A 25,826-nucleotide genomic window follows, 5' to 3' on the forward strand; every position below is an offset into this window, starting at 1 on the left:
GGAACAATGCCTGTTGTTCTATGGGATCCCGGCCAGAGCGTACACACATCGTATACGCTCCGGCCGGGATCCCATACGCCGCCGCCACAAACAACTGACGTCAGTTTTCTGCAGCCGGAATTCAGTGAATTCTGGCCGCAGAAAGACCTGTCAGTTCACACAGTGAAGCGAGCGGCTCCGGCCGCATGCTTCACTGTGGGCTATGGGAAGCTCTGATGCGGGTGCGCACTGATGCGCCCGCATCAGAGCTCTGCGGCCGAAAGATCATCCTTTACTTAAGATGATCCGGCCAGAGACCGGCCGTTCCGTGACCCGGCCGGGGTCACGGAACGCCCGGTCTCATACGCAGTGTGAACATAGCCCCAAGGGGTACTCCAGCGGGGGGGCACTTTTTTACTGGGACCAGGGAGAAGGTGGCCGAGGGAAAAGACGTCCACTCACCTCCCCAGTCCTAGCGGCGGGTCCCGCATCGCAGTGCTCCGGTGCCCGGTTCCCGGACGCTTCCGGGTGTCTGACGCGTGCCCGAAACGTGACGTCTCAGGTCCACTCAGCCACTCAGTGAAGGAGGCGGGATCCGGACCTGAGACGTATCGTCTCGGGCATGCGTCAGACACCCGGAAGCAGCCGGGCACCAGAGCGCCGCAATGCGGGACCCGCCGCTGAAACCGGGGAGGTGAGTGGACGTCTTTTCCCTTGGCCACCTCCTCCCCGGTCCCAGCAAAAAAGTGCCCCCCCCCCCGCTGGAGTACCCCTTTAAGGAGACTTTATGCGTTTGTATAACAGCGGGATTGGAGGTCAGTATAGAGTATTTAGGGCTCTCCCGACACTCACCGATAGGGGTAGGGTGTCATGAAAAATCACTGCCCGACTCCTTTGTTTTCGTAGAGATAAGCCTCTGCCAGAGCAGTCTGGCTGTGCCAAATATTCCTGTATATGGGGAGGACAGGAAAGATAACTGTCATCTAAACCAGCGCTTGGGCCTGGGCCTCACCTTACTGACCAGGAGGGTGCCTGGGCCTCACTATCTGTGGTGAAAGTCCATTTAGAAGCTGAAAATAATGCTAGGGCTACCTGTCACCCATCTCCCAAACTCTAGATACTAATAAATTAAGTATGCAAACAGCAAAAAGGACTGTGCAGATCATAGTTACTTTGTGAAAACTGGCTCCTCAGCTGGGCCTCACCAACAACTAGGGGGCACCTCACTGGTGAGGCCCACCTCACAGTTTGAGAAGCACTGATCTAAACGATTGGTCAGTCCACAGTTATTGAAGGTTTATGGCCATAGTTTTAGAAACTAGACGAAGAACTGGTAACACCCTGACAGTCTGCATCACCTTGTTGTCCAATTAATATGAATGATAAGAAAACAATACAAAAAATTTGTGATGTCAGAACTATTTAGGATAAATACAAGTTTAAAAAAAAAATAGACTTATGCTGCGTTTACACGGAACGATTATCGTTCGAATTTTCGCAATAACGATCGCATTTGAGTGATAATCATTCCATGTAAACACAGCAAACGATCAAGTGATGAGCGAAAAATCGTTCATTTTGATCTTTCAACATGTTCTCGAATTGTTGTTCGTTGTTCGCTAAAAATTTGCAGATCGTTTTGTGTAAACAGTCTTTCAAAGATTCACCCTATGTAAAAGATGGGCTTAAGCGATCTTAAAAACGTTTGCATTAACAATTTTTCTTATGAATTTTCTTACGATTTTTCTAACGATTTATTTGTCTAAACGCTGATCGTTATAAAAACCAAATCGTTGCTTCAGGTTACAAACCCACTTGCCGGATCTGCAGCGAGTCTCCTTGCTGCGTTTTTGCAGGGAGACTCGCTGCAGATCCCAGCCCTATACTTTCAATAGCAGAGAAACTCGCAGCAGGGATGTACATCCCTGCTGCGATTTTGTCTGCAGCCCGCCCCATTAACCCCCCGGCCGCCGGACATTATACATTACCCGGTCCCCCTTCCTGCTTGCTTCGGGGCTCCCGGTGTCTTCACGGCCCGCCCGGCCAATCAGTGCGCTGCGGCGGGGCAGCGCACTGATTGGCCAGGCGGAACGTGCCGGGAGCCGCTGAAGCAAGCAGGAGCCGGGATCAGGTAATGTATATCGCCCCCAGCCCCCGGCCGAACGATCGCCCCCAGCCCCGCAGCCCCCGACCGCATGATCGCCCCCAGCCCCGCAGCCCCCGGCCGCATGATCGCCCCCAGCCCCCGGCCGCACGATCGCCCCCAGCCCCGCAGCCCCCGGCCGCATGATCGCCCCCGGCCGCACGATCGCCCCCAGCCCTGCAGACCCCGGCCGCACGATCGCCCCGCAGCCCCCGGCGGCACGATCGCCTGCAGCCCTGCAGCCCCTGACCGCACGATCGCCCCCAGCGGGCGATCGTGTAGCCGGGGGCTGCGGGGCTGGGGGCTGCGGGCGATCATGCGGCCGGGGGCTGCGGGGCTGCAGGCGATCGTGCGGCCGGGGGCGATCGTGCGGCCGGGGGCTGCGGGGCGGGGGGCGATCGTGCGGCCGGGGGCTGGGGGGCGATCATGTGGCCGGGGGCTGCGGAGCTGGGGGCGATCGTGCGGCCGGGGGCTGTGGGGCTGGGGGCGATCGTGCGGCCGGGGGCTGCGGGGCTGGGGGCGATCGTGCGGCCGGGGGCTGGGGGCGATCGGGGCTGCAGGGGGGCGGGCAGGATATACATTACCTGATCCCGGCTCCTGCTTGCTTCAGCGGCTCCCGGCACGTTCCGCCCAGCCAATCAGTGCGCTTCCCCGCCGCAGCGCACTGATTGGCCAGGCGGGCCGTGAAGACACCGAGAGCCCCGAAGCAAGCAGGAACGGGGACCGGGTAATGTATAATGTCCGGCGGCCGGGGGGTTAATGGGGCGGGCTGCAGACAAAATCGCAGCAGGGATGTACATCCCTGCTGCGAGTTTCTCTGCTATTGAAAGTATAGGGCCGGGATCTGCAGCGAGTCTCCCTGCAAAAACGCAGCAAGGAGACTTGCTGCAGATCCGGCAAGTGGGTTTGTAACCTCAAAATCGTTAAAGATTGATTGGGAGAATTATCGCTCCGTGTAAACATTGCATTACACATCACTTACACCAGGATTCCATCACATACATTAAAGTAATTCTCTCCAGTTCTAGAGTCAAATTGGAAATTCTTTTATTACTATAAGACATTAGACAAAGTGCCGATGGTAAAGATTACAGGCATAAAATGCACTGGTTGCTATATGCAAAGTAACTAGAATTTGTGATTTTTCTTTCTTCTGGGCCTAAATATTTTTCACAATATGTGCAGATATAATTTTGATTCCAGTCAGAGCTTCAGTGCAAGTCGGTCTTATTAAATTTGGAGGAAGTAAAAATCCATAGGTCCCTTTATCCCGAAGCTCGATTGTAAAAGAATACTTGATCCCCAGATCATACGCCCAGTCATCAGATCCCCCTGGAGCCAGATCTACAAAAAATGTAACGGTAGAGAAAACATTTCACCCAGAGTATTACATATGGCTACTTATATGTGCTATAAAAATGCTGCACCACTTAGCCTATATTCACACTGTGTTTAGCAGTGATATGGAAGTCAACATTCACATGGAATAGTCTCAGTGCATGTGATAGCTGGATCCATAGAACCCCATTCATCCAAAGGAGGTCAAAATTGTGTCATTTTAGCCGCCGTTGGGGACGTACATATCAGGGTTTGCCATATGGAATAGCAGACTATTGCTCTCTTCCATCCGAATGGATCCTAAAAAATACCATGGGGCATACATTTTCCTGACATGGTATCCTATCTATGACAGATACTACTTAGCTATACATTGAGGACTCCTCCCAATGTATAGCACTAAAGCACACAGCTAACACAGTGTGCACCTAGCCTAAGCTGTGTGCTGTAGTTTATAAAGTTCACCTTATGCAAAACCTAAAATCATCTAGCAACATTGGAAAAGCTTAGCATCATGGGGAGTTACTAACATGGTTGCAAAGGTATGCTATAATAATAATAATAATAATAATAATAATAATATTTATATAGTGGCATCAGATTCTGCATCACTTTTTTTAAACAGGATAATAATAATAATAATAATAATAATAATAATAATAATAATAATAATAATAATATAGTAATAACAAATGAACGGTTTGTACATACACTGAAAGATTTGTGAATAATTAAAGACAATTTTAGGGTCAGCTCAAAAGATGCCATCAACGACACATGAAAAAATGTGATCGTTTGATCGTTGCCTACACACACAGGAAGATTATTGCTTAAATTGAACGATATAATGATTTTTTCCCATGAGAATCTTTCCTTGTAAAAGGGTCCTTACAGTAGTCAGAATGGATCAAGGCGACAGTAAAAGTCTGAGCTGTATCAATGGTAATGAATGGGCAGAATCTGGAGATGTTTTTGAGGTGTAGGTGACAGGAGCATGCAAGAGCTTGAATATAGGGAGTAAAAGATAGATCAGACTCCATCATAACCCTCAGACATTGTGCTCAATGCACAGGAGTTATGCTATTACCGCAGACTGAGGGCCCGATTACACCAACAGATATCTGACAGATTATCTATTACAACAGCAGATTATCTGACGGATTTTTGCAACCAAAGCCAGGAATGGATTATAAACAGGGTCATAAAGGAAAGACTGACATTTCTTCTTTTTCAAATCCATTCCTGGCTTTGGCTGTAAAAATCTGTCAGATAACCTGCTGTTGTAATAGAGTGAGATTTTGTGAGACCGTCATAGTCATAAACTGTAGAAATCTAAAAATTTAAGTAATATACAAAAATTGGTCAAATAGTTATGTGGAGGTGGAATCACTTACAGATAGTGTCTGCTCCTGGACCCGATACATATCTGCTTCTGCTTTTTGACCGTATTTGATCTGCAACTTTATTTGCTATCCGCAACTGAAAATGATAAATCATTGTTATATTGCTATTATATTTAGTTTCCTGCCTTTACGGGAAAAACGAAAAAAATTTTATTTAGATTTTTATTAAGTTGTTTAGGTATAGAATTAACAAAACAAACACCAGCAAAGTCATTGCGCCAATGCAAAACAGACTGTAATTAAAACAAAAAAGGGGCTAAAGGCCCAAAATGGACTCCTATGAAAAGGAGAACCCGGAGAGAAAAAGCAAAAGATAAAGAAGAAAGAAGACAAAAAAACTGTAGAAACAGTAGAAAATCAATCATGTGCAATAATGTACATTACATCCTGCGAAATATGTGAAAATGGTTTACAGTAACTTAGGATCACAAATATGAATCTATTTATTCAAAAGATGTATGTGTGATATACTGTAGATTTCTATTTTTTTGTTTCTATGTATGCTGTATATATGCTTGAGTGTAAAGGATATAAGATATATAGAGAACACATTGAAAAATGTGCTATTTAATAAAAACAGAGCTCCATGACCTTCTATAACGTAGGTGTCAAACTCACGGCCATCCAGCTAAAGCAAAACTACAATTCCCATCATGCCTGGACCAGGCATAATGGGAATTATAGTTTTGCAACAGTTGGAGGGGCTGAATTTGACATCCTTGTTCTATGATAAACCCAAGGATATGTTGATAAAGGCAAAAACTGCTTTATAAAAAAAAAAAAACATGAAAAACAATCCAGAATCAGACATGTTGATTTGGACCAGAATAAAAATGACTTGCCACTTTCTTTCTCTGTGCTATTTTTTTAATTAGTGAAATTAATTGGAAATGCTTTTCTAGGTAAAACCACCAAGTTTTCCCCCCTCGCCTTTTTATATAAATTTTGGGGGGCACAAGAAGTGTAACATCGCTTGATCTATACAAATATCAAGTCACCTTTTAAATTATATGAAAGTTTACCCATCATAAAGACAGTTTAGGCCATTAACATTCATACACATACACTGTTGACTCTCCTTCTAATGAAGATGGAGTAACATACAATATAGACACTGATTCTTACCAGCTCATCGTGATCTTTCGATTTCTCTCTCTTATATGAGTATGGAAAGAGCACCATCTGGGAGTAAGAATGGATTGTTATGTAGCCTTTTATGGTGTCTTTGTGCTGTCTGATAAAGTTGGCCACAGCAGCCACTTCAGGTTCAGATTCTGGGAAAGGTCCACAGTATGTGTCTTGGCAAGGATTGCTGGAGGCGCCCAGTCCTAGGATGTTGTGTATAAATACATATTATAGGTGCACATAAGAACAGAATACATAATAATTTAGGTGTAACTATCATTTGTAAAAACTTCTGACATGTCATAGCGACATGTCAGAAGTGCGAATCGGTGGGTGTCCAGGTGCTGAGACACCTGCCGATCGCTAGAATAAAGGGGCAGAAGCGGTTAGCAGTGTGCGCTGTGCCCCTTTATCTCCACTATACGGAGATAATTTCCAAACGGAAGTTCCATAGGCCCCATTATAATTCAGTAGACTGCTGTTATAGCGGAGATGAAGGGGCAGACCGTGTGCTGCTGCCCCTTCATTCTAGTGATTGGCGGGGGTCTCAGCACCCAGACCCCCACTAATATGCCCCTTTGACATGTCGCTATGACAAACGTCACTAGAGCAAACATGGATCTAGTAATAGCTCAAAAACCCTGTTTAAAAGACCGACTTCTAACCTCCTGTGGAATGTGGGATCCCGCTCCTGCCACTGACTGGCTGAGCGGACTTAAAACGTCACGTCTCAAGCCCGCATCAGAGACCAGGAAGCGGCCAGGCAGCGCGGACCGGAAGCGGCGCGATCCGGGACACGGCGCTGAACCGGTGAGGTAAGGGGATGTCGTTGCCCTCATCCACCTCCTCCCGGGTCATAGACAAAAGAGCCCCCAGCCCGGAGTACCCCTTTAAGCTTAATCTCCCTCTTTATTGCAATGATGTGACGCATTGTGGGGGTCTACCTTTCCCTTCATTAAACATAACATAATCTATTACTTACATGACTTATAAGTGAAATCCAAACAGGTGACCCAGGACTGATTCCTCATTCCTGGGAGTCAGCCTGACATGATGGTCTATTTGGACCTTATAAAATCAACCTTCACTTATACAGTCTTATGTCCAACAACATATAGGCAATACTTCGAATAAATACTAATCTTAGAATGGTATACAAATAGAATAAGGATAAAATAAAGACCAATTTAAATGTAAACATCTCTGGAGTGTGTAGGTTTTACTTAAGTGCTTACCCCAAGGTAACCCTCTTCCTCTGATGTGCAGACACACAGGGAATACCTGCTCAGCCAATCACTAGCTGCATCTGTGACCTGCCTCTCTCAGTGATTGGCTGAGCAGGCATTTATTCCTTTTTCTATACTTCAGACAAAGCCATGAACAGTGGGGATCGGGCACTGTCAGAACGGCAGCAGTTGGGAATTGGGCAGACAACTACGATTTATTTTTAAAGCATCTTGACTTCTTTTACAATGCTTTTCAATCCTGTTCAAGTTCATCTAACCTTGACTACCATTGTTTTTTTTCTGCATAGGAATACAATTATATGATAAATAAAAGAAGTTTTCCCCTTTCTAAGGCATAGGCAATAACTATCTGACTGTGGAAGCTCCAAACACTGGGCCTCGGGAACAAGGGAACAAGGACCTGAGTCTCCTATTAGAATGGAGTTCCAGGATGCCACTGCTCTATTCATTCTCTATGGCAGCTTTAGAATTAGCCAAACGCTCCATTCTAACAGGAGACTTAGGTCTTCTATAATCAGATAGTTATCCCCTATCTTGTCGATATGCGATCACTTTACTAAATGGGAAAACTCCTTAAAAGCTTCCAGCAGCCGCTTACATTTTATAAAAAGATATAACTATTATATATAACTGAATGTAATACAAACTGAAGCCCCCTCTCGAAGTTTCTGCAAGCAAATAGAACTATAGGTGTATCTTAATAAATTCGAATATCGTTGAAAACTTCATTCATTTCAGTAATTAAGTTCAAAAGGTGAAACTCAAATATTATATAGATTCATTGCACAGAGACAGCTATTCCAAACTAAAGTTACTGCAAATCTGGAATATTATTGTGCAGCTGATGTTCTATATAACAGAAGGGGAAAAAAACATACCACACCACCCAGCATCAAAATTCCGATTAAGGTCAGTTCCATAGCATTGATTGTTTGGATGCTTGGATCGATTCTTCCTCCACATTCGATTCTGTTAAAATTAAAGAAAGTGTATTGCCTAGATTTTTTTATAATGTGTGCACAGATGGCCATTTTTCTATAGACTTTAAAAAAAGCATCCCACAATTTTTTTTAAATTTTTGTTCCTTTTGAGCCATGCAGAGGTTAAGTTGCCATTGAGTTTTGGATTCTTATATCACTGCATACCCAGACCCCTGACGGATGGCTGGACGTCTCATTCTGTCATAATAATTGCTGGGCAAATGATATACTTACTGTGGTCCATGTATAGTGATATCCATCAACATTCATCACTGGTAAGATATAGAAGTCAGTGTATTTCAATAGATTTTTCATGTATTCATCTGCATCATAGAATCCCACAGCCTAGACAGAAAGGAACGGAGAACAAAGTTAGATAACTGTTTATAATGAGGAAAAGTTTGGGAATTTAAACTAAGAAGATGGACAATAAAAAAAAGATGGATGGATCTACCATGTGACCATCTAACATGTTATTGAGGAGCTTTTAGAACTCGATAATAAAATTGAAAAAATGGTCACAATCTGTACTGGAAAAAGTGACTGCAGAAAACAATATCGTGTATCGAAAACAGTGTCTGCTCTAGTGGGCAATGTGAACGCTGGAATATTTAAAGATTTAAAGCAGAATTCTGGCAGTGCCTGGGATCCCACTGCTCATGGGTGACATGCAGGACATACCTGCTAAGCTGCAGCGATGACCTGTCTGAGCCAGTGACTGACTGGGCAAACAATTTTTTTTTTTGGGGGGTGGGGGTGCTGAGAGGGCCCTATTACTGGGGTAGAGGCTAAAAGTAGTGTGGGGGCACAAGAGGGAAGCTAGCTACCAGTTATTATTTGGGGCATTGTTGATAGGGAGTTTGTATAGAGGTTCTATAAAGGTTGGGAGGTGCTGAAAAGCTGGGAAATGTAAAGGCCCTTTTACACAGCCAGGAGCGTTCCTAGAAACACTCTTTTGGCTGATAATCAACAGGTATAAAAGTGACAGGGATCAGCTGATGAGTGAGAAAACGGCCACTCCTCGGCTGATCACATCTTTTACGCAGCTCTAAAAACATTGATTTTTTGCATTCAGTCGTGCCTCGTAGAATCACTGCAAACAAACACCGATCTTACTAAAGGACCTTTATTCTGGAAAGTTTTGCAGTCAAGTCATGACTGTAAGTATGGGCCAAAAAAGGGAAAGAGAACTCCATGAAGATTGGTCTTTGTATGGTGATTTTCATTAGTGGTAATATTTGTTTCTTATATAATGGTATTATTCTTATTATGACTATCATCTAGAGGCAGACAATTTTTCAATGTATTATATTATATATATATTGACCTTGAGATATAAATACTCCCTGGAGCCCATAGGGCCCTAGTAACTCCTTTAAAGACGTGTGTATTAGAGATGAGCGAACCGGGTTCGGGTTCAAGTCGATCCGAACCCGATTGTTCGGTATTTGATTAGCTGAGGCTGCTGAATTTGGATAAAGCTCTAAGGTTGTCTGGAAAACATGGATACAGCCAATGACTATATTCATGATTTCCACATAGCCTTAGGGCTTTATCCAACTTCAGCAGCCACCGCTAATCAAATGCCTAAAGTTCGGGTTCGGATCGACTCGAGTATGCTCAAGGTTCGCTCAGTGTGTATAACAATGTGATGTGACATGTGTGCAATAATAATGCAATAAACTAGCAGTTTCTTTTTTACTAAGCTGTCTCTGAGTATGTTACAAGATGTCATAGCAGATGCAGACTAATGCTCACATGTCCAACAAACCACAAGCAGAAGGCTGGAGAAATCCACTCTCTGGCATGTATACCACAGTCAATCCATATCGCAGTTGTTGCAGTTTTCTCTTTCCCCGTCATCTAAGGATCAATCAGTGGTGAAAAAGTTATTTATGTTATATCTCAAATGTTTGTCCCTAATAAAAATGTATGTTATATCTTACTCTTCTATGTTATATTTTTAAATAATCCTGAAATCTTGCAGTTATGGCTCTGACCACTAAGCCAAGACTTCACTTTCAAGCAGAGTTCTTCTTATCATCACAGACAGGATGACAGTGAAATGTAACACCAGCATATAGACAGGACATCTATTCACAGTAGCTGATGCTGAGAGATCAGCAGACACATCCCCCCTCCTGTTGAATGACCTCTGGATCCCATTCTAGTGAATAGGATCCCCTTCAGTCCATGGGGCTGTAGATCATATTTCTAAATGTTGTTAAAACAGATAAGATGGCTGAGACCATAGTAATATACTAAAATGTAATAAAAAACAAACAACAACTCACGATCAGAAAATAGAATCAGATTACAAAAATAACATGTTTCAGTATCTAGCTCTAAAATAACAAATCTAGGCAATGTTTGCCCTTTAAGTAGACTAATCATTAGGACTAAGGGTGCGTTTACACGATTTTGGAAGCCAAAGCCAGGAATGGATTAAAAAAGGGGATAGATCCCAGTCTTTCCTTTATGACCTGATCCCTGTTTATAGTCTGCTCCTTGTTTTGGCTTCAAAGATCTGTCAGATAAATCTGTCTGTGTAAACGCACCATAAGGGTCCTATTACACGGCCCAATCATAAAGTGTAAACGAGCAACGATCTGCTAGATTGGTGCTAATTTACTAAGCAATTACACAGGCCAACTATTGGGCAGCAAGGGCTATATATATATATATATATATATATATATACATATATATATATCTCGTTAGCAATGTACGTGCATCCCTTGCCTTTAGTGTAAAATAGTAAAGAATTTACTTACCTTACCACGTACCCCGGTGTCCTTGGGCCTTCCCCCGTCTCTGCAGCTGCAGCTTTACTTTCTGCTCAGCCAATCACTGGTCGTGGTCCTGTCTTGGCAAGTGATTCGGCTGGGAGACCTGTCAGTGCAGAGATTTGACTAGAAGGGAACAGAAGTAGGGATGGTCCGAACCCGCCGAGGTTCGGGTTCGGATGAACCTGAACGCTCGGCATCGGATTCCTGCTTGGAGGACCGCCTGGAAAAATGGGATACAGCCTATGGCTATGGCTGTATCCCATTTTTCCAGGCGGTCCTCCCGCTGGATCCACCCGCTGCATGGAGCGGGCAGACAGCGGGAATCATTACCGAGAGTTCGGGTTCGTACGAACCCGAACCGAACTCGGTTCGGACCAACCCTAAACAGAAGGCAGAGCTGCATCTGCAGAGACCAGGGGAGACACCGGGGAACATGGTAAGGTAAGTAAATACTTTATTAGCCGTGTATCACTATTACATGTAGCAATGCATGCCCGACGCCTGATGATTTTAGGTCTCCTTGTTTATGCTACCACCATACCAGTTCTTGAATGGGTAAATGGTAGATAGACCTTGGTGACAAGGATCAATACACAGGTTACAAATAGTCATAGTGAACCTCTATCTGAGCCTCAGAACAACTCTGGGGGCTACCACTATGGTCGTCAGTTTCTCCCATAGGGCCCCATTATACAGAGCAATAATCTGCTGAATCAGGCCAATTTGGCAAATTATTTCTCTGTATAATCATTGATAAGTCAACGATCAGCTGACGACAATGACCATGGGCTGATCCGTTTCTTTTTGCCCTGACCTAAAATCATTGGCCGCCTACTGTGCATTGCTACGTGTAATAGCGATGTGTGGCCGACAGCTGAATCTGTAAATAAAATAATAAAGTTCATTGTGCCATGCAATTGGCTAAGTAATACTCATTGTATTACTGTTAGAGCCTGAACGGCAGTGGACATGAACTATGGTTCCCTATGTAAAAAAAAAAAAAAAATTTTCTTTACTGTACCTTCAGGACGTAGAGAGGTCGTTTTTCAAAAGAACTTCCTATGTAAATCTTCTCCAGCATATCAGGATGTGACTCTACCATTTGTTCTATCCAGTGGTATATCTAGAAAGTACATAGAGTAGTATATCTAGTTAGTACATACAGTAGTACATACAGTAGTATATCTAGTAAGCACATACAGTAGTATATCTAGTAAACTACAGTGGTATATCTAGTAAGCACATAGAGTGGTATATCTGGTAACTACATAATGAGAAGGTTAAAGGAGAAATCCGGCAAAAATTTTTTTATTAAAGTATTGTATTGCCCCCTAAAAGTTATAAAAATCCCCAATATACACTTATTACGGGAAATGCTTATAAAGGGCTTTTTTCCCTGCACTTACCACTGCATCAAGGCTTCACTTCCTGGATAACATGGTGATGTCACGACCCGACTCCCAGAGCTGTGTGGGCTGTGGCTGCTGGAGAGGATGATGGTAGGGGGATACTGAGGGACAAAGGGAACTGGAGGGACACCGTGCATCCCTCTGCCATCATCCTCTCCAGCAGCCACAGCCCGCACAGCTCTGGGAGTCGGGTCGTGACATCACCATTTTATCCAGGAAGTGAAGCCTTGATGCAGTAGTAAGTGCAGGGAAAAAAGCACTTTATAAGCATTTCCCGTAATAAGTATATTGGTGATTTGTATAACATTTGGGGGGGGGGGGGGCAATACAATACTTTAATAAAAATTTCGCCAGACTTCTCCTTTAAGGCAAATTTTTTTTTTCACTATTTGAATCATAAACAATATTCACTAAAAATTATATTAAAATAAAAAATAAGACCTACATCATCCAGGGCATGATACTGTTCATAGTAAGAGGCGGAGCTTCGTTGACCAGAAGTGTCATTGTATGTCTGCTGATCAATAAGGCTCTGGGTATTCTCAACTAAAATGCTAAATAAAAGAAAGGCGTGCAGAATAAATGTGAGCTTTAGAAGTGGTAATTTCCAACATACCAATAGCTGTGCTTTACTCACGTATATGAGATGGCAGCTTCCTTCAGCTTAGTTTTCACTTCATCTACTAAAGAAGCATTTACATAGAAGTGCACTTCTTTATTCTTCTCTATGTGCTCCGGTGAGTCTGGCTTCCAGAGAACAATCTACAATGTGTTTAACATGATCAAATATTTTTTGTACACTTTTTATGTTAGAGATGTAATGATCCCTTAAGTAAATTGTGTGTATCAGACCTAAACTTTACCATAGTGCTGGTCAACCTACAACCTTAGGAGACTTCAGATAGACTTACATGGCGTGTGGTCTCTCATTGGAGGCAGGAGCTATGGGGACGGAGCAGGAAGCTCTGTCTCATAAGGTACAGCGATATATGGCGGGGAGTGTGGAGAACGGGTGCTCGGAAGCCTATTCCGGGGCCACCTTCAAAATACCATTTACATTAAAGGGGTAGTGCACCAAAAAATGTTTTCTTTCAAATGAACTGCTGCCATAAAGTGCCAGAGATTTGTAATTTACTTCTATAAAATCTCAAGCCTTCCAGTACTTATCAGCTGCTGTATGCCCATCAGGAAGTGGTATTATTTCCAGTCTGGAGAGCAGGAGAGGTTTTCTATGGGGATTTGCTGCTGCTCTGGACAGTTCCTGACATGGACAGAGGAGGCAACAGAGAGCACTGTGTCAGACAGGAAAGAAAACACCACTTCCTGCTGGACACACAGCAGCTGATAAGTACTGGAAGGCTTGAGATTTTTTTAATAGAAGTAAATTACAAATCTCTGGCACTTCATGGCAGCAGTTGATTTTAAAGAAATTTTTTTTTTGTCCACTTCCCCTTTAAAGAAATGACTATCAATCATATTGCTACATGATAGTCATTTCTGAAAAAAACACTGGAGGTAAACTTTAGATAGATTTCCTGACCTACAGGGTTGTGTTGGGCACGGACACCTTTCAGGATCCTGAAAAATAGGTCAGGATTTTATAGATCCTGTCCTATTTCCATTTAGAATTCTGGCACGGATGCCCCATTGAACTCTATGGGAGAAACCAGAATTCTGGAAAGTTTCAGAAACTGAATGGAATTCTGGATGTGTTGCAAACCAGCATACCAGGCAAGTGCCACTTGGTGCTCCATGTGGCCCTTTCACTGTACGTGCTCCTAATGAGGCACGCATACATTTAAATGCGGCCCTGTGTTTGACAGGACGATGAGCCATTGGCTTCCCACTTTGTCAATCACTATTCTGGCCGAAGGCAGCACTATGCCACTGGCCACAAAAGGCTGCATTCTCCCCATCACTTCAGCACACTAAGGGTGTTATTACACGGGCCGGTGGGGGCCCGATAATAACTGTAAACGAGTGCCGATCTGCTAGATTGGCACTCGTTTACTGGGCCTATTCCACGGCTTGGTCAGCTCAGACAGGCTGCTCTGAAGCTGGAGCGTGGGACCCGGGGAAAAGAAGACTGCAAGAGGAGCCCTGCAGCCTGGATAGGTAATGTAAATCGTCAGTCGCCGACCGCCCTAAGGGGCCTATTTTACGGAGTGATGAATAGCCGAATCGGCCCGATTCGGCCGATTATTGCTATGTGGAATAAATACAACGATCAGCCGATGACAACAATCATCGGCTGATCGTTGATATAGGTTTGAACCTATAATTGTCGGGCGCCGACCGCACATGGCTACATGTAATGGCGGTGCGTGGCCAGCGACTGACGATTTACATTACCTATCCATGCTGCAGGGCTCCTCTTGCGGTCTTCTCCTCAGGTACCATGCGCTCCAGCTTCAGAGCGGCCTGTCTGAGCTGACAGGCCACTCAGCCAATCACTGTCCGGTACCACGGCGGCCAGTGATTGGATGAGCGGCCTGTCAGCTGATACAGGCCGCTCTGAAGCTGGAGCGCGTGGTACCCGAGGAGAAGAAGACCGCAAGAGGAGTCCTGCAGCCTAGACAGGTAATGTATAAAGTTTAGCAAGGGCTGCAAATACATCGGTAACGATGTCCATGCAGCCCTTGTTAAATGATAATTGGGCCGTGGAATAGGCAGAGTAAACGAGTGACAATCTAGCAGATCCGCGCTCATTTACAGTTATTATCGGGCCCCCATCGGCCCGTGTAATAACACCCTAAGGCAGAAGACCAGTGCAGTGGAGAATGGTGTTTTTATTTATTTATTTATTTGCTTTTCTGTTTTTACGGTCAGGAAACACTATTTCCTAAAGCCTCCTGAAAGGCTTCCAGATTAGTATTTCCTGACTGTAAAATGGCCACAGAAACCTGCATGGGACACAACAGTTATGCAAAATGAATTGGTCTTTAGAAAATCGGTTGTGGAAATTTTCATGAAAATTTGATCATGTGCTGCTAAACTTCTAGGACCACTGAAAACCCTTTACAGAGGCCGATTATCGCTCATGGGTAGTCCTAGGAACTATCATTCAGACGATAATTGACCTATGTAAAAGTTCCAGTGATCAGCTGACAAGCTAGCAAAAGCCCAATCGTCTTCTGATTTGATCTTTTGTACAGCTGTAAAAATCATCATCTCTCTGTCTAAACAGGAGATGTGCGGCCGATAACAATGTATGTAATGGCCGTACAAATGATAAAGCAATCATTTGGGCTGCCCAGCACACTGGAAAATGGCATGCCCACTCCTACCAGCTGCAGGTTAAAAATAACTAGTTTCTTCGGAGGTCACATCTACTTATGCATGCATTCGTTGTGATAAATCTGAAAGAACCACTTGCACATTTCCACTGGGCTGGAATCACACTCGCAGTTTTTGTTGCAGATATTGGTGCAGTTTTTGAGGCCAAGCCAGAAGTGAACCCAAAAGAAAATAAAAGTGTACAGGAAAGTCTAATATTCTCATGCCTAAGAAGGCATTCCCAATACTTATAAATGTATAAATCTTTTTACCATCTCATCAAATGAGGAGGTGATATTCTGAAGAAGCAGGGCTTGGCGGTCACTACGTGGTAGAACATATAGCACCTGGTCCTGACTGAAAAGAAATATATACACAGTATGTTGATTCAGGGAGGCGCCTTAAAAGGGAACTCTGGTGAATTGTTTTTTTCAAATCATATGGTGTCAGAAAGATATATTGATTTATAATTTTAAAAATCTCAAGTCTTCTGGTACTTATCAGCTGCTGTATTTCCTGCAGAAAGTGGAGTCTTTTTTCCAGTCTGACACAGTGCTCTCTGCTGCCACCTCTGTCCATGACAGGAACTGTCCAAAGCGGTAGAGGTTTCCTATAGGGATTTACTACTGCTCTGGACAATTCCTATCATGGACAGAGGTGGCAGCAGAGAGCACTGTGTCAGACTGGAAAGAATACACCACTTCCTTCAGAACATACAGCAGCTGAAAAATACTGGAAGACTTGGGATTTTTAAAAAGAAGTAAATTACAAATCGACATAAGTTTTTATAACCAGTTGATTTTAAAGAAAAAAACTTTCGGCAGAGTACCCCTTTAATTGCCCCTTAAAAATGTAAAACAATCATATACATTTGTAGCATAGCCACAACTACATTTTTTCTTTAAAATACATTACATTTAAACCTTCCTCATTCTTTAAACTCTACCCCCCCCAACCCCGGCTTCAGCAGTAATAAAACCATATTTACGGTTCTGTGGGTGAAGGTGTTGTTGGATTCAGTGGAAATCTGAAATTACAAATTTATGTTAAAAAAAAAAAGCAAAAATAAAAAACAAAAAAACAGAAAAGGCTTGTATATCAGGTAACATAGAAGAGAACATCCAATTTCTTCTTATATGGTAAAGGAAAAAATAATGTACACAATGTTCTGCTTCTGGCAAATACTGCCATCTTGTGACAAAAGAAAAAAATTACAAATGAACTCATGCTTTATAGCAAAGCTATACTTGCTTGAAATGCAGGTCCAGCTGAAGGCAGCTTTTTAGTCTTGTTCTGGTTGAATAAAAGAGACTAAACACAGGAAGTCCCAGCCATCTGAGTGCTCACAGAAAAGGCAGTAATTTGATTGACGGACACATTAAAGTGTCACTGTCGTTATAACTTTCAAAATCTAAATCAACAGTAGATGTGAAATGAAGCAAGTTTGTAATTTACAGTAATTATTTTTTTATAGTTATCATGGAAAACACTTGAGATGAGCGAACCAGAAATCTGTCTGGTTCGCTCATCTCTAGAAAACATGTCACTTCCTGTTTTCTGACTCTTTTTTTCTCAGAAAACGGGAAACAGTCAGAAAACAGGAAGCCCTGTGTATTCCAGGCCATCTGAGCGCTCACAGAGAGAAGGCAGTCATGTGACTGATGGACACATTGAGCCGTGACTCTCTGTAAAAGCCAGAATTCCTGGGTTTAGTCTGTTTTATTCAACCAGCACTAGTCAGAAAATCTGCCTTCAGGAGACTGGACCTTGATTTCTGGTAAGTTCAGCATTGCGTTACAGCATGATAACATCCGTGTCCGTGACCAGCTTCACGACCCCCACCGGAGGCATTTTACCCAAATATATGATGACGTCACAACTCGGGGGATAATTAGAGAGAGGGAGGGCATGTGTTCCTGACACCAAAGGTGGAGGTGAGGAGGAAGAACCGTGTCAGTGGACACCACTAAGCTAATTTTTGTATCCGGAGGAGGTGAGTTGGGAGAAATATGCCCAAAACGGTGTTGGAGCTGCGGGGGGGCTATTTAACAATGCAAAAAAAGATTTTTGGGGCAGAATATGCCTTTAATCTTTCAAGCACCTGTCCAAATGAACATATTTAAATATATATGCTACAAAACTAATTATACTGAATAAAGAATAGACTAAATATATTTACAAATGTACTTTAATAATCATCAAAAAGAAACATAAAATGTATAAAAATACAAGAAGCAATACATACCATTGGATGGCCAGGGAACAACAACATTCTAATGTTCCCGACCCACTCACTGAACTATGTGTTTCGCCACAATGCTTTATCAAGGGTCAAGCATTGTGGCAAAACGCAGCGTTGGGTGAGTGGGTCTGGAACAGTAGAATGGAATGTGATTTTTGTACCACTGTGCCTACCTATGTAAGTTGTATTGGGAAGGTTTGTTTACTTTAGGTTTGGTGATTACTAGAGATGAGCGAACCTTGAGCATGCTCCAGTCGATCTGAACCTGAACGTTTGGCATTTGATTAGCGGTGGCTGCTGAACTTGGATAAAGCCCTAAGGCTATGTGGAAATCATGGATATAGTGATTGGCTGTATCCATGTTTTCCAGACAATCATAGGGCTTTATCCAGGTTCAGCAGCCACCGCTAATCAAATGCCGAACATTCTGGTTCGGATCGACTCTAACCCGAACCCGGTTCGCTCATCTCTAGTGATTACATTGGCAACTGTGATCTCATGCTCTGATACTTTATTATATAGTCTGTACGGTTAATCCTTGATCCACATCTGTTTGCATCACCATTTGTTTAGGTAGGTACATGTGCTTATATATATATTTATTTTTTGTTTCCTGACCATCCAATGATCTGTATTGCTTCTTGTATCTTTATAAATGTTCTGTTTCTTTTTGGTTATTATTAAAGTACATTTGTAAATATATTTAGTCTATTATTTGTCTGCCATTGTCTGATTTGTAGAATATACATTTATATAAACGTGCAAGCTGGTGGAGGTTTAATCGATTTTCTATGGTGACCTACGCATTGCAAAAGGGTTCAGAGGATGGATGGAGCCCACGACTATGTCACATAGTACTATTGGGTACAATGTTGGATTATGTACATGGGATTATCCTGTTTTAATATTATAAGCATTGTGGTCACTATGGTGACGTTGACATATAGGTGGACATTGTATTGTTGTACCAATAGTAAATGTGGAGGGTGTGCTTTAGCACTAACAAGTTTATGTTTGACACATGTATGGGATTTTGTGAACCATTCAGCACTTAGCTTGTGTATATTTAAGCAGGTATTTTGGCACTTTTTATTCATTCTTGACAAATGCGGTTGCATTTTTATTCTGAGGCTCTCCTTGTCTTCGCTCTGATCCTGTTTGCATTATTACTTTTAGGCCATTAAACAATGGCTGTTGTTTAACAGCACTGCTTAATTGCATAACAGTCTATGGAACTACGGCCGTTGGGTACACACCCTGTATATACTATGGCTGTGGTTCTTTGCAGCCGCACAAAATAATTGACAGGTCAGTTTTGTGCGGCGTCTTTAAGCCTGTGCTCAAAGTGTAAAGTAGGCTCACGGCCGTACCTTCCATTGTGGTCTATGGCAAATTGGAGCACAGGCACACCCAAATATGCCCTCATTCTAATTAATTATTAAATAAAGTTTTGTTTATCAGGCCAGTACTGCAGTATCGGCCGGGTGAACATCTCAGACATCCGCCGTTGTTTGACCTGGCTAGGTCACACATTGGGCGATGTTCATACGTTGTATGAACATGGCCCTAAATAGGTTATCCAGAACATGGCTACTTTCCACAACAGCAGAACACCTGTCCTCAGTTCGTGTGTGGTATTGCAGCTCATTTCCATTTAAGTAAATGGAGCTAAACTGCAGCACGGCCGATATTGTATAATGCCAAAAAAGACATTGTGGGTATATAGTCTAATGGTGCAATTTACCATGGGGTGGGTTTGGTGGCACCATCTGTAAAGGGAAGATATCTGGAAGGACCAAATTACTATAATTATTATAATATGTATTTAAAAAAAAAAGAAAGAAAGAAAAGGCAGGCGCTTTTTTTTTCTTCTTTCAAATAACATATTTTATAACCAAATTATAATCAAAGACAAGGTAATGCATTGAAGTCAACAGAATGACGGCCGCCCAATACACCTTGGGGGAGATTTATTAAACATGGTGTAAAGTGAAACTGGCTCAGTTGCCCCTAGCAACCAATCAGATTCCACCTTTCATTCCTCACAGACTCTCTGGAAAATGAAAGGTAGAATCTGATTGGTTGCTAGGGGCAACTGAGCCAGTTTCACTTTACACCATGTTTGATAAATCTCCCCCATAGTGTACTGAATAATAAACATTGTTTGTGCGGACGTCAAATAATGCTTATGTCAACTATTCACAGACGTTATTTTTAACAACTAACGTTATTATTAGTTCTTTGCACACATTTTTTTTCCCACCATCTTTACTTTTAAATTCAATGGACCTTCAAAAAAGAACCAAGTCCAAAAAGGCTTGACCTAGAATAATGTACCAACAGCCGTCATTGTAATGACAGTCACCTAAATGTGAAATGATGGACAGAAAAATCGTCATGTGAACATGGCCCATACATTGCAGAGCTGCATTCCTTTAATTAAGCTAGCTTCAGCCCTGAAATCTCCCAGCATTCCCTCCAGTGTCTGCACAAGGATTAATGTAGTTATCTATGTTCTGGGGAGTGGTAGTATATACCATTATATTCTATAATCTTACTTACACCAGTGCTGTCAGCCTTGTACTTTTTGCTGAGAGAGGAGGTACAGCTAGTATAGTATACCTCTTTGCTTTTCTCTGATATCAAGATGTAAGCAGTGCGGACATATGTCTATACAATTGGGTTCATCTGCCATTGACTTTCATCATAAAAGAACTTACAGTCTAGACAAATTATAGTTATTATATAATAACAATGATATATTACCTGAATGTGGCCACCTGATCCTTCCCAAGAAAAAAGCCCAATACACATATAAATAAAAGGATCTTCATTTCCAGCAAGATGTGAATACGTTTAAGGTCTGAAAATCTATGCTGGTAGACGACAAGCAACGTCCAGTCCAGAATTGTCAAAGTGTTTACACTCCAGTTAAACTTTAAAGTGCAGGGTCCACATTGCTCCACCACTGATTTACCTGGGAAAATGTGACTTTCTACTCTACAATAATGAAGTCTGTCATCTGAAATCACCGCTCATTTTTACAATGACATCTCTATAGCGTGCTGAATACCCTTTGGCACAGCTTAGGTTTTCCTAAGCAAAGGACTATTCAAATGAGTACAGTATGCTTATTGTGTCAGATATCAAAGTGATTCTGGAAAGTGCTATTCTGGAAAGAGTACAGACTTCACTCTCACATCTATATATGATATATATTCATTGGTTGACACTTAAAATAACACATTTTTAGAAATTAAATAAGTCAATATGTGGATAGTCACCATCAACCATCATGAATATAACTGAACGCTAGTTTTCTGCCATACAAAAGTTGCAAAACGTTTAGATTCTTATAGTGTGGGGCTTAGAGGGTGCGGCATCCCGCAGCCAATATTATATACAAGGAGTATGTTAATTTTACAGCTGAGATATACTGTGAAACAATAATAAAGCCAAGAAGATTTCTAGTAAATGTGTTGGTTTTGTGATAATAGAATAATTACATGAGAGTGTTTTTCATGTCTGACTCACAGATTTGGCTGAAGATCACATCAAAAGGTCACCTTAAGCAAATGTTTGGAGGAAAATTGACCTTTGCACTCTTTAGCTTCCAAGTTACTACTGTGTGGGTATAGTTCTATATAAAGAAAAGCCTTGCTTTGTTTCCGGGCAATTTCACATGAGGTTGAAATTCTGTGGATTTATGCAGTGCAGATTTTTTAAATGGGTTATCCAGTGCTACAAAAACATGGCCACTTTGTTTCAGAGACAACATGACTCTTGTCTCCAGTTCAGGTGCGGTTTGCAATTAAGCTCCATTCACTTAATTGGATCTGAGCAGAAAAACCCCGCCCCAACTGGAGACAAGAGTAGGGCTGTCTCTGGAAGAAAGTGGCCATGTTTTGTAGCGCTGGATAACCCCTTTAAAGGGAAACTACCAGCAAGTTAGAAGCATCTAACCTGCTGATATGTCCCTGTAACACAGGGGGCGCTGAGGATGAAGGTAAGCTTCTCACCTTGATCCTTGGCACATCTGTGCACCGATCTGCCCTGGCAGGCCAGCTCCTTCTATTGAATATTTATCCAAAGCTCTGCAGTGGTGTGTGAAGTGATGTTACTGTTACTGCAATATACATTTTTCATCTCAATTTAGCTATCGGGTGGAGCTTAACATTTGTCATGTCTGCCATACACCAAACTGTGGAAACAAGGAGATCCTGCACTTCTTTGTCTCCATGCACACTCTAAAAAGCAGCACCATGGAAGGCATTATAGAGCAGCAGTGAATAGTGATGAGTGAACCCGAAAGCTCTGAATTAGGGATGGTCCAAAACTGCCGAATGCTCGGCATCAGATTGCCGCTGTCTGGGAGGACCATCTTGAAAACTGGGATACAGCCTATGGCTATGGCTGTATCCCAGTTTTCCAGGCGGTCCTCCCGCTGTATCCACCCTCTCCACGGAGGGCAGACAGCGGGAATCATTGCCAAGAGTTCGGGTTCGTACAAACCAGAACCGAACTCGGCTCGGACCATCCCTACTCTGAATTTAACTCCCACTGCCTGGAGAAGTTGGATGCAGCTTTAGGGAGTCCTGGAAAACATGGACACAGCCATAGGCCATGTCCACACAGTGTGAGAACATCGGCCGTTTTTTGACACAGCCGCGTCAAACAATGGCCGATGTCTTGCATGTTCACCCGGCTGATACTGCAGTATTGGCCAGATAAACATCCCCAATTTACCACTGACCACAGTGTAAAGTACGGCAGTTCAATGAACTGCTGCCATAGAAAATAGACCTGTCAATTATTTTCTGTGGCTGCAAAGTATACTTTGTAAATACTTCATGGCCGTTGTTCACTTTAATGTAGTTGCACGTGAGCAGACCAATAAGGGAGCAAAGAAGACAAGCTGGAAGGCAGCGCTGCGGCCTTTTTTCAGTTCTAACATTAAGAAAATACTGATTCCCTGAAGCCTTCTTGCTCAGTATTTCCTGACCGTAAAAAGGGACTCAGACATGTGAATGTGGCCTTATCTTTAGACGGGACACTTTATCTGCTAACAATGAACATATTGTTATTGCCTTTGATCGCATTGTATTGTATTTTTTGTACGCTTCAATACTTTCCTTGGTTACAATGATGAGTAGAATCCAGCTCTTTGAAGTCTTTGTGGCCAACTTTACCTTTTCACACAGGGGTTGTCAAAAATAAGCTCTTTAAAGGAAAACTATCAGCAAGTGAGAAGCATCGAACCTGCTGATGTCTCTATAGCGCAGGGAGCACTGAAGATGAATAGAAGTTTCTTACCTTTATCCTCAGCACAGTTTTTGTGTACTTTGTAGTTAAATCCCTATGCTAATGAGGCAGTTTGGTGCGCTGGGTGTGGGACTACCACCCTCAGTACTTCTAATAACTATTCATCTGACGCTCTGTAGTAATGTCACTATGGCGCTCACATTGCACAGCGCCAGGTGAATATTCATTAGAAAGGGATGGGCTGGACAAGTCAGATCAGTGCACTAGGGACAATAGACCCGCCCTCAGTGCAGCAAACTGCATTAATATAGAGATTAAACTAACAAAGAACACTACAACAGCGCCAAAGATAATAGGTAAGAAAATTACTTTTATCCTCAGTGCTCTGTAGGCTATAGGGACATATCAGCAGGCTATATACTTTAGTTTCCCTCTAAGTAAGAAGTTATTTTAAAATGGTGGTAAAATTACTTTTATGGATGTTTTGAGAAACATTAGTTGTCGTCTGCATGGCTGTACACAAGTTTAAGAAATGCTGCCCCAGATGTTTACCACTGAAAGCATTGCTTCTAGGGAACTATCCAGGGCTTAAAGGGAATCTGTTAGCTGTAATTCACATTCCAGACTGCTGACACTTGGATATGTGTGACTCCTTGACCTGTCTGTGCTTCCATAAGGCAGAAAAAAGTAAGCTTTTATTCTGTGGTACATAGAGTAAAAGAGGCTTTCCCAAGCTCCTGAAGTACCAAGGCCGGACAGATCCACTTTAATGGAAAAGAACAAGATTTGCACACCGACACAGTCAGGGCTGTAAGGAGGGGGCAGCTGCCCCGGGCGCATCGACCAGGGGGGGTGCCATCACAGGGAGCAGAGAGAGAAGGATCACAGTGGATGAGGCAGCCTGAAGGCATCCTGCCCTCTGTCAGTGTGGTGAGACAGGAGACGATTTTAACTTGAACAAAAGAGGTATTTCCCATATTGTACTGTCACCTGGCTGCCGTTTAGCTATAATTTGTGCAAAATCACGGCTTTTTACCGAGATTTTGCACAAATTAGGGCTAAATAGCAGCCAGGAGACAGTACAGCAAAGTCACTGTGTAGATAGTGAAGGACCTTGACATGTGACTATGATGTCACCGCAGGTCCTGTATGTACACTGCACTATGGAGGAGGAAGAAAGAAAATACAGGTGTGTGGGAAGGGGAGGACAATCAGGGGTGCCCAGTCTGGAGTGGGGAGGAGGGCAGGGGGGTACAGGGTGACACCAATGTGGGATGGGGGAGATACACATGAGTGTCCAGTGTCTATTTAGGGATCTGGTCTGGGTGTACATTATTCTATACTTAACGCCTTAATAACTGCCCTCTCCAAGTATATATCACATTTATATAAACCAGGGGTACTCAACAACTTTTAGTGAGGGGCCACTTACCGGGGTCTATTGTCAGGTGAAGGTCCGAGCTGAACATCAGTAGGAAACGTGTTTTGTTACTTTGTCACAAACGTTCAACTATTTATATACAGAATTGCTGCTTATTAGCGGGAAAACTGGCGTTTTTTTCTCTCTCACCAGGCCTTTGATATTAGGTACAAAGGGGGTGACTGCCCTGGTAGTATATAGCCCCCCTGTTGCTCCCCCAGTAGTGTATAGCCCCCCCTGTGCGCTCTCCCTCAGTAGTATATAGCCCCCTGTTGCTCCCCCAGTAGTATATAGCCCCCCTGTGCGCTCTCCCCCTGTAGTATATAGCCCCCTGTGAGCTCCCCCCAGTAGTATATAGCCTCCCCATGCGCTCTTCCCCTGTAGAATATAGCCCCGTGAGCTCCCCCCAGTAGTATATAGCCCCCCTGTGCGCTCTCCCCCTGTAGTATATAGCCCCCTGTGCGCTGTCCCCCAGTAGTATATAGCCCCCTGTGAGCTCCCCCCAGTAGTATATAACCCCCTGTGTTCTCCCCCTGTAGTATATAGCCCCCTGTGAGCTCCCCCCAGTAGTATATAGCCCCCGTGAGCTCCCCCCAAGTAGTATATAGCCCCACTGTGAGCTCCCCCTGTAATATATAGCCCCCCCCGTGCGCTGTCCCCCTGTAGTATATAGCCCCCTGTGAGCTCCCCCCAGTAGTATAAAGCGCCCCTGTGCTCTCCCCCCAGTAGTATATAGCCCCCTGTGAGGTCCCCCCCCAGTAGTATATAGCCCCCCTTGTGCTTTCCCCCTGTAGTATATAGCCCCTGTGAGGTCCCCCTGTAGTATATAACCCCCTGTGCGCTCCCCCCAGTAGTATATAGCCCCCTCAGTAGTATATAGCCCCCTGTGAGGTCCCCCCTGTAGTATATAGTCCACCTGTGCGCTCTCCCCTTGTAGATGCCCCCCAGACAGAAAAAAAAAAAATAACAAAAACAACTCACCTAGCACCTCGTTCCCCGCTGCGGCTGTCTTCTTCTCTTCCCGTCGGTCCGGCCCCCGGCTGATACGCGCTCTGTAGGGATGTCCCGGGGATTCCCCAGCAGAGCGCGCATCAGTGACCTCAGCGTACGCCGCCGGCCTGCACTTCCGGGAAGGACAGGCCGGCAGCGTACACTGAGGTCTGTGGTGCGCGCTCTGCTGGGGAATCCCCGGGACATCCCCAGAGAGCGCGTA

The 25,826-nt window shown here is 43.5% G+C and overlaps 1 protein-coding gene across 2 annotated transcripts; it reads right to left on the bottom strand.

The window, feature by feature from the left end:
* Positions 1-3,152: 3,152 nt before the first annotated feature.
* Positions 3,153-20,950, bottom strand: CPB2 (carboxypeptidase B2). 2 transcript variants are annotated; one of them, XM_069970149.1, is made up of 12 exons: positions 20,698-20,854; positions 16,678-16,716; positions 15,962-16,046; positions 13,051-13,175; positions 12,859-12,967; positions 12,026-12,127; positions 9,974-10,078; positions 8,450-8,560; positions 8,114-8,204; positions 5,989-6,191; positions 4,855-4,939; positions 3,153-3,466 (listed from the first exon to the last, which is right to left on the bottom strand). In XM_069970149.1, exons 1-12 carry the CDS (start codon positions 20,763-20,765, stop codon positions 3,282-3,284), a joined length of 1,308 nt encoding a protein of 435 aa, XP_069826250.1. In that variant the 5' UTR covers positions 20,766-20,854; the 3' UTR covers positions 3,153-3,281. The 2 variants fall into 2 exon arrangements, with proteins under 2 accessions (XP_069826250.1, XP_069826251.1); XM_069970150.1 differs by lacking the exon at positions 16,678-16,716 and having other exon boundaries at positions 20,698-20,950.
* Between the last annotated feature and the right edge of the window lie 4,876 nt (positions 20,951-25,826).

The sequence above is a fragment of the Dendropsophus ebraccatus genome, chromosome 5, assembly GCF_027789765.1.
Source record: "Dendropsophus ebraccatus isolate aDenEbr1 chromosome 5, aDenEbr1.pat, whole genome shotgun sequence".
Lineage (NCBI taxonomy): Eukaryota > Metazoa > Chordata > Amphibia > Anura > Hylidae > Dendropsophus > Dendropsophus ebraccatus.

Coding starts and splice junctions, on each gene's coding strand:
- CPB2 (XM_069970149.1), bottom strand. CDS start 20,765: ATGAAGATCCTTTTATTTATATGTGTATTGGGCTTTTTTCTTGGGAAG. Junction 12,968..13,050: donor GAAGCTGCCATCTCATATAC/GTGAGTAAAGCA, acceptor TCTTTTATTTAG/CATTTTAGTTGAGAATACCC. Junction 8,205..8,449: donor ATCACTATACATGGACCACA/GTAAGTATATCA, acceptor TAATTTTAACAG/AATCGAATGTGGAGGAAGAA.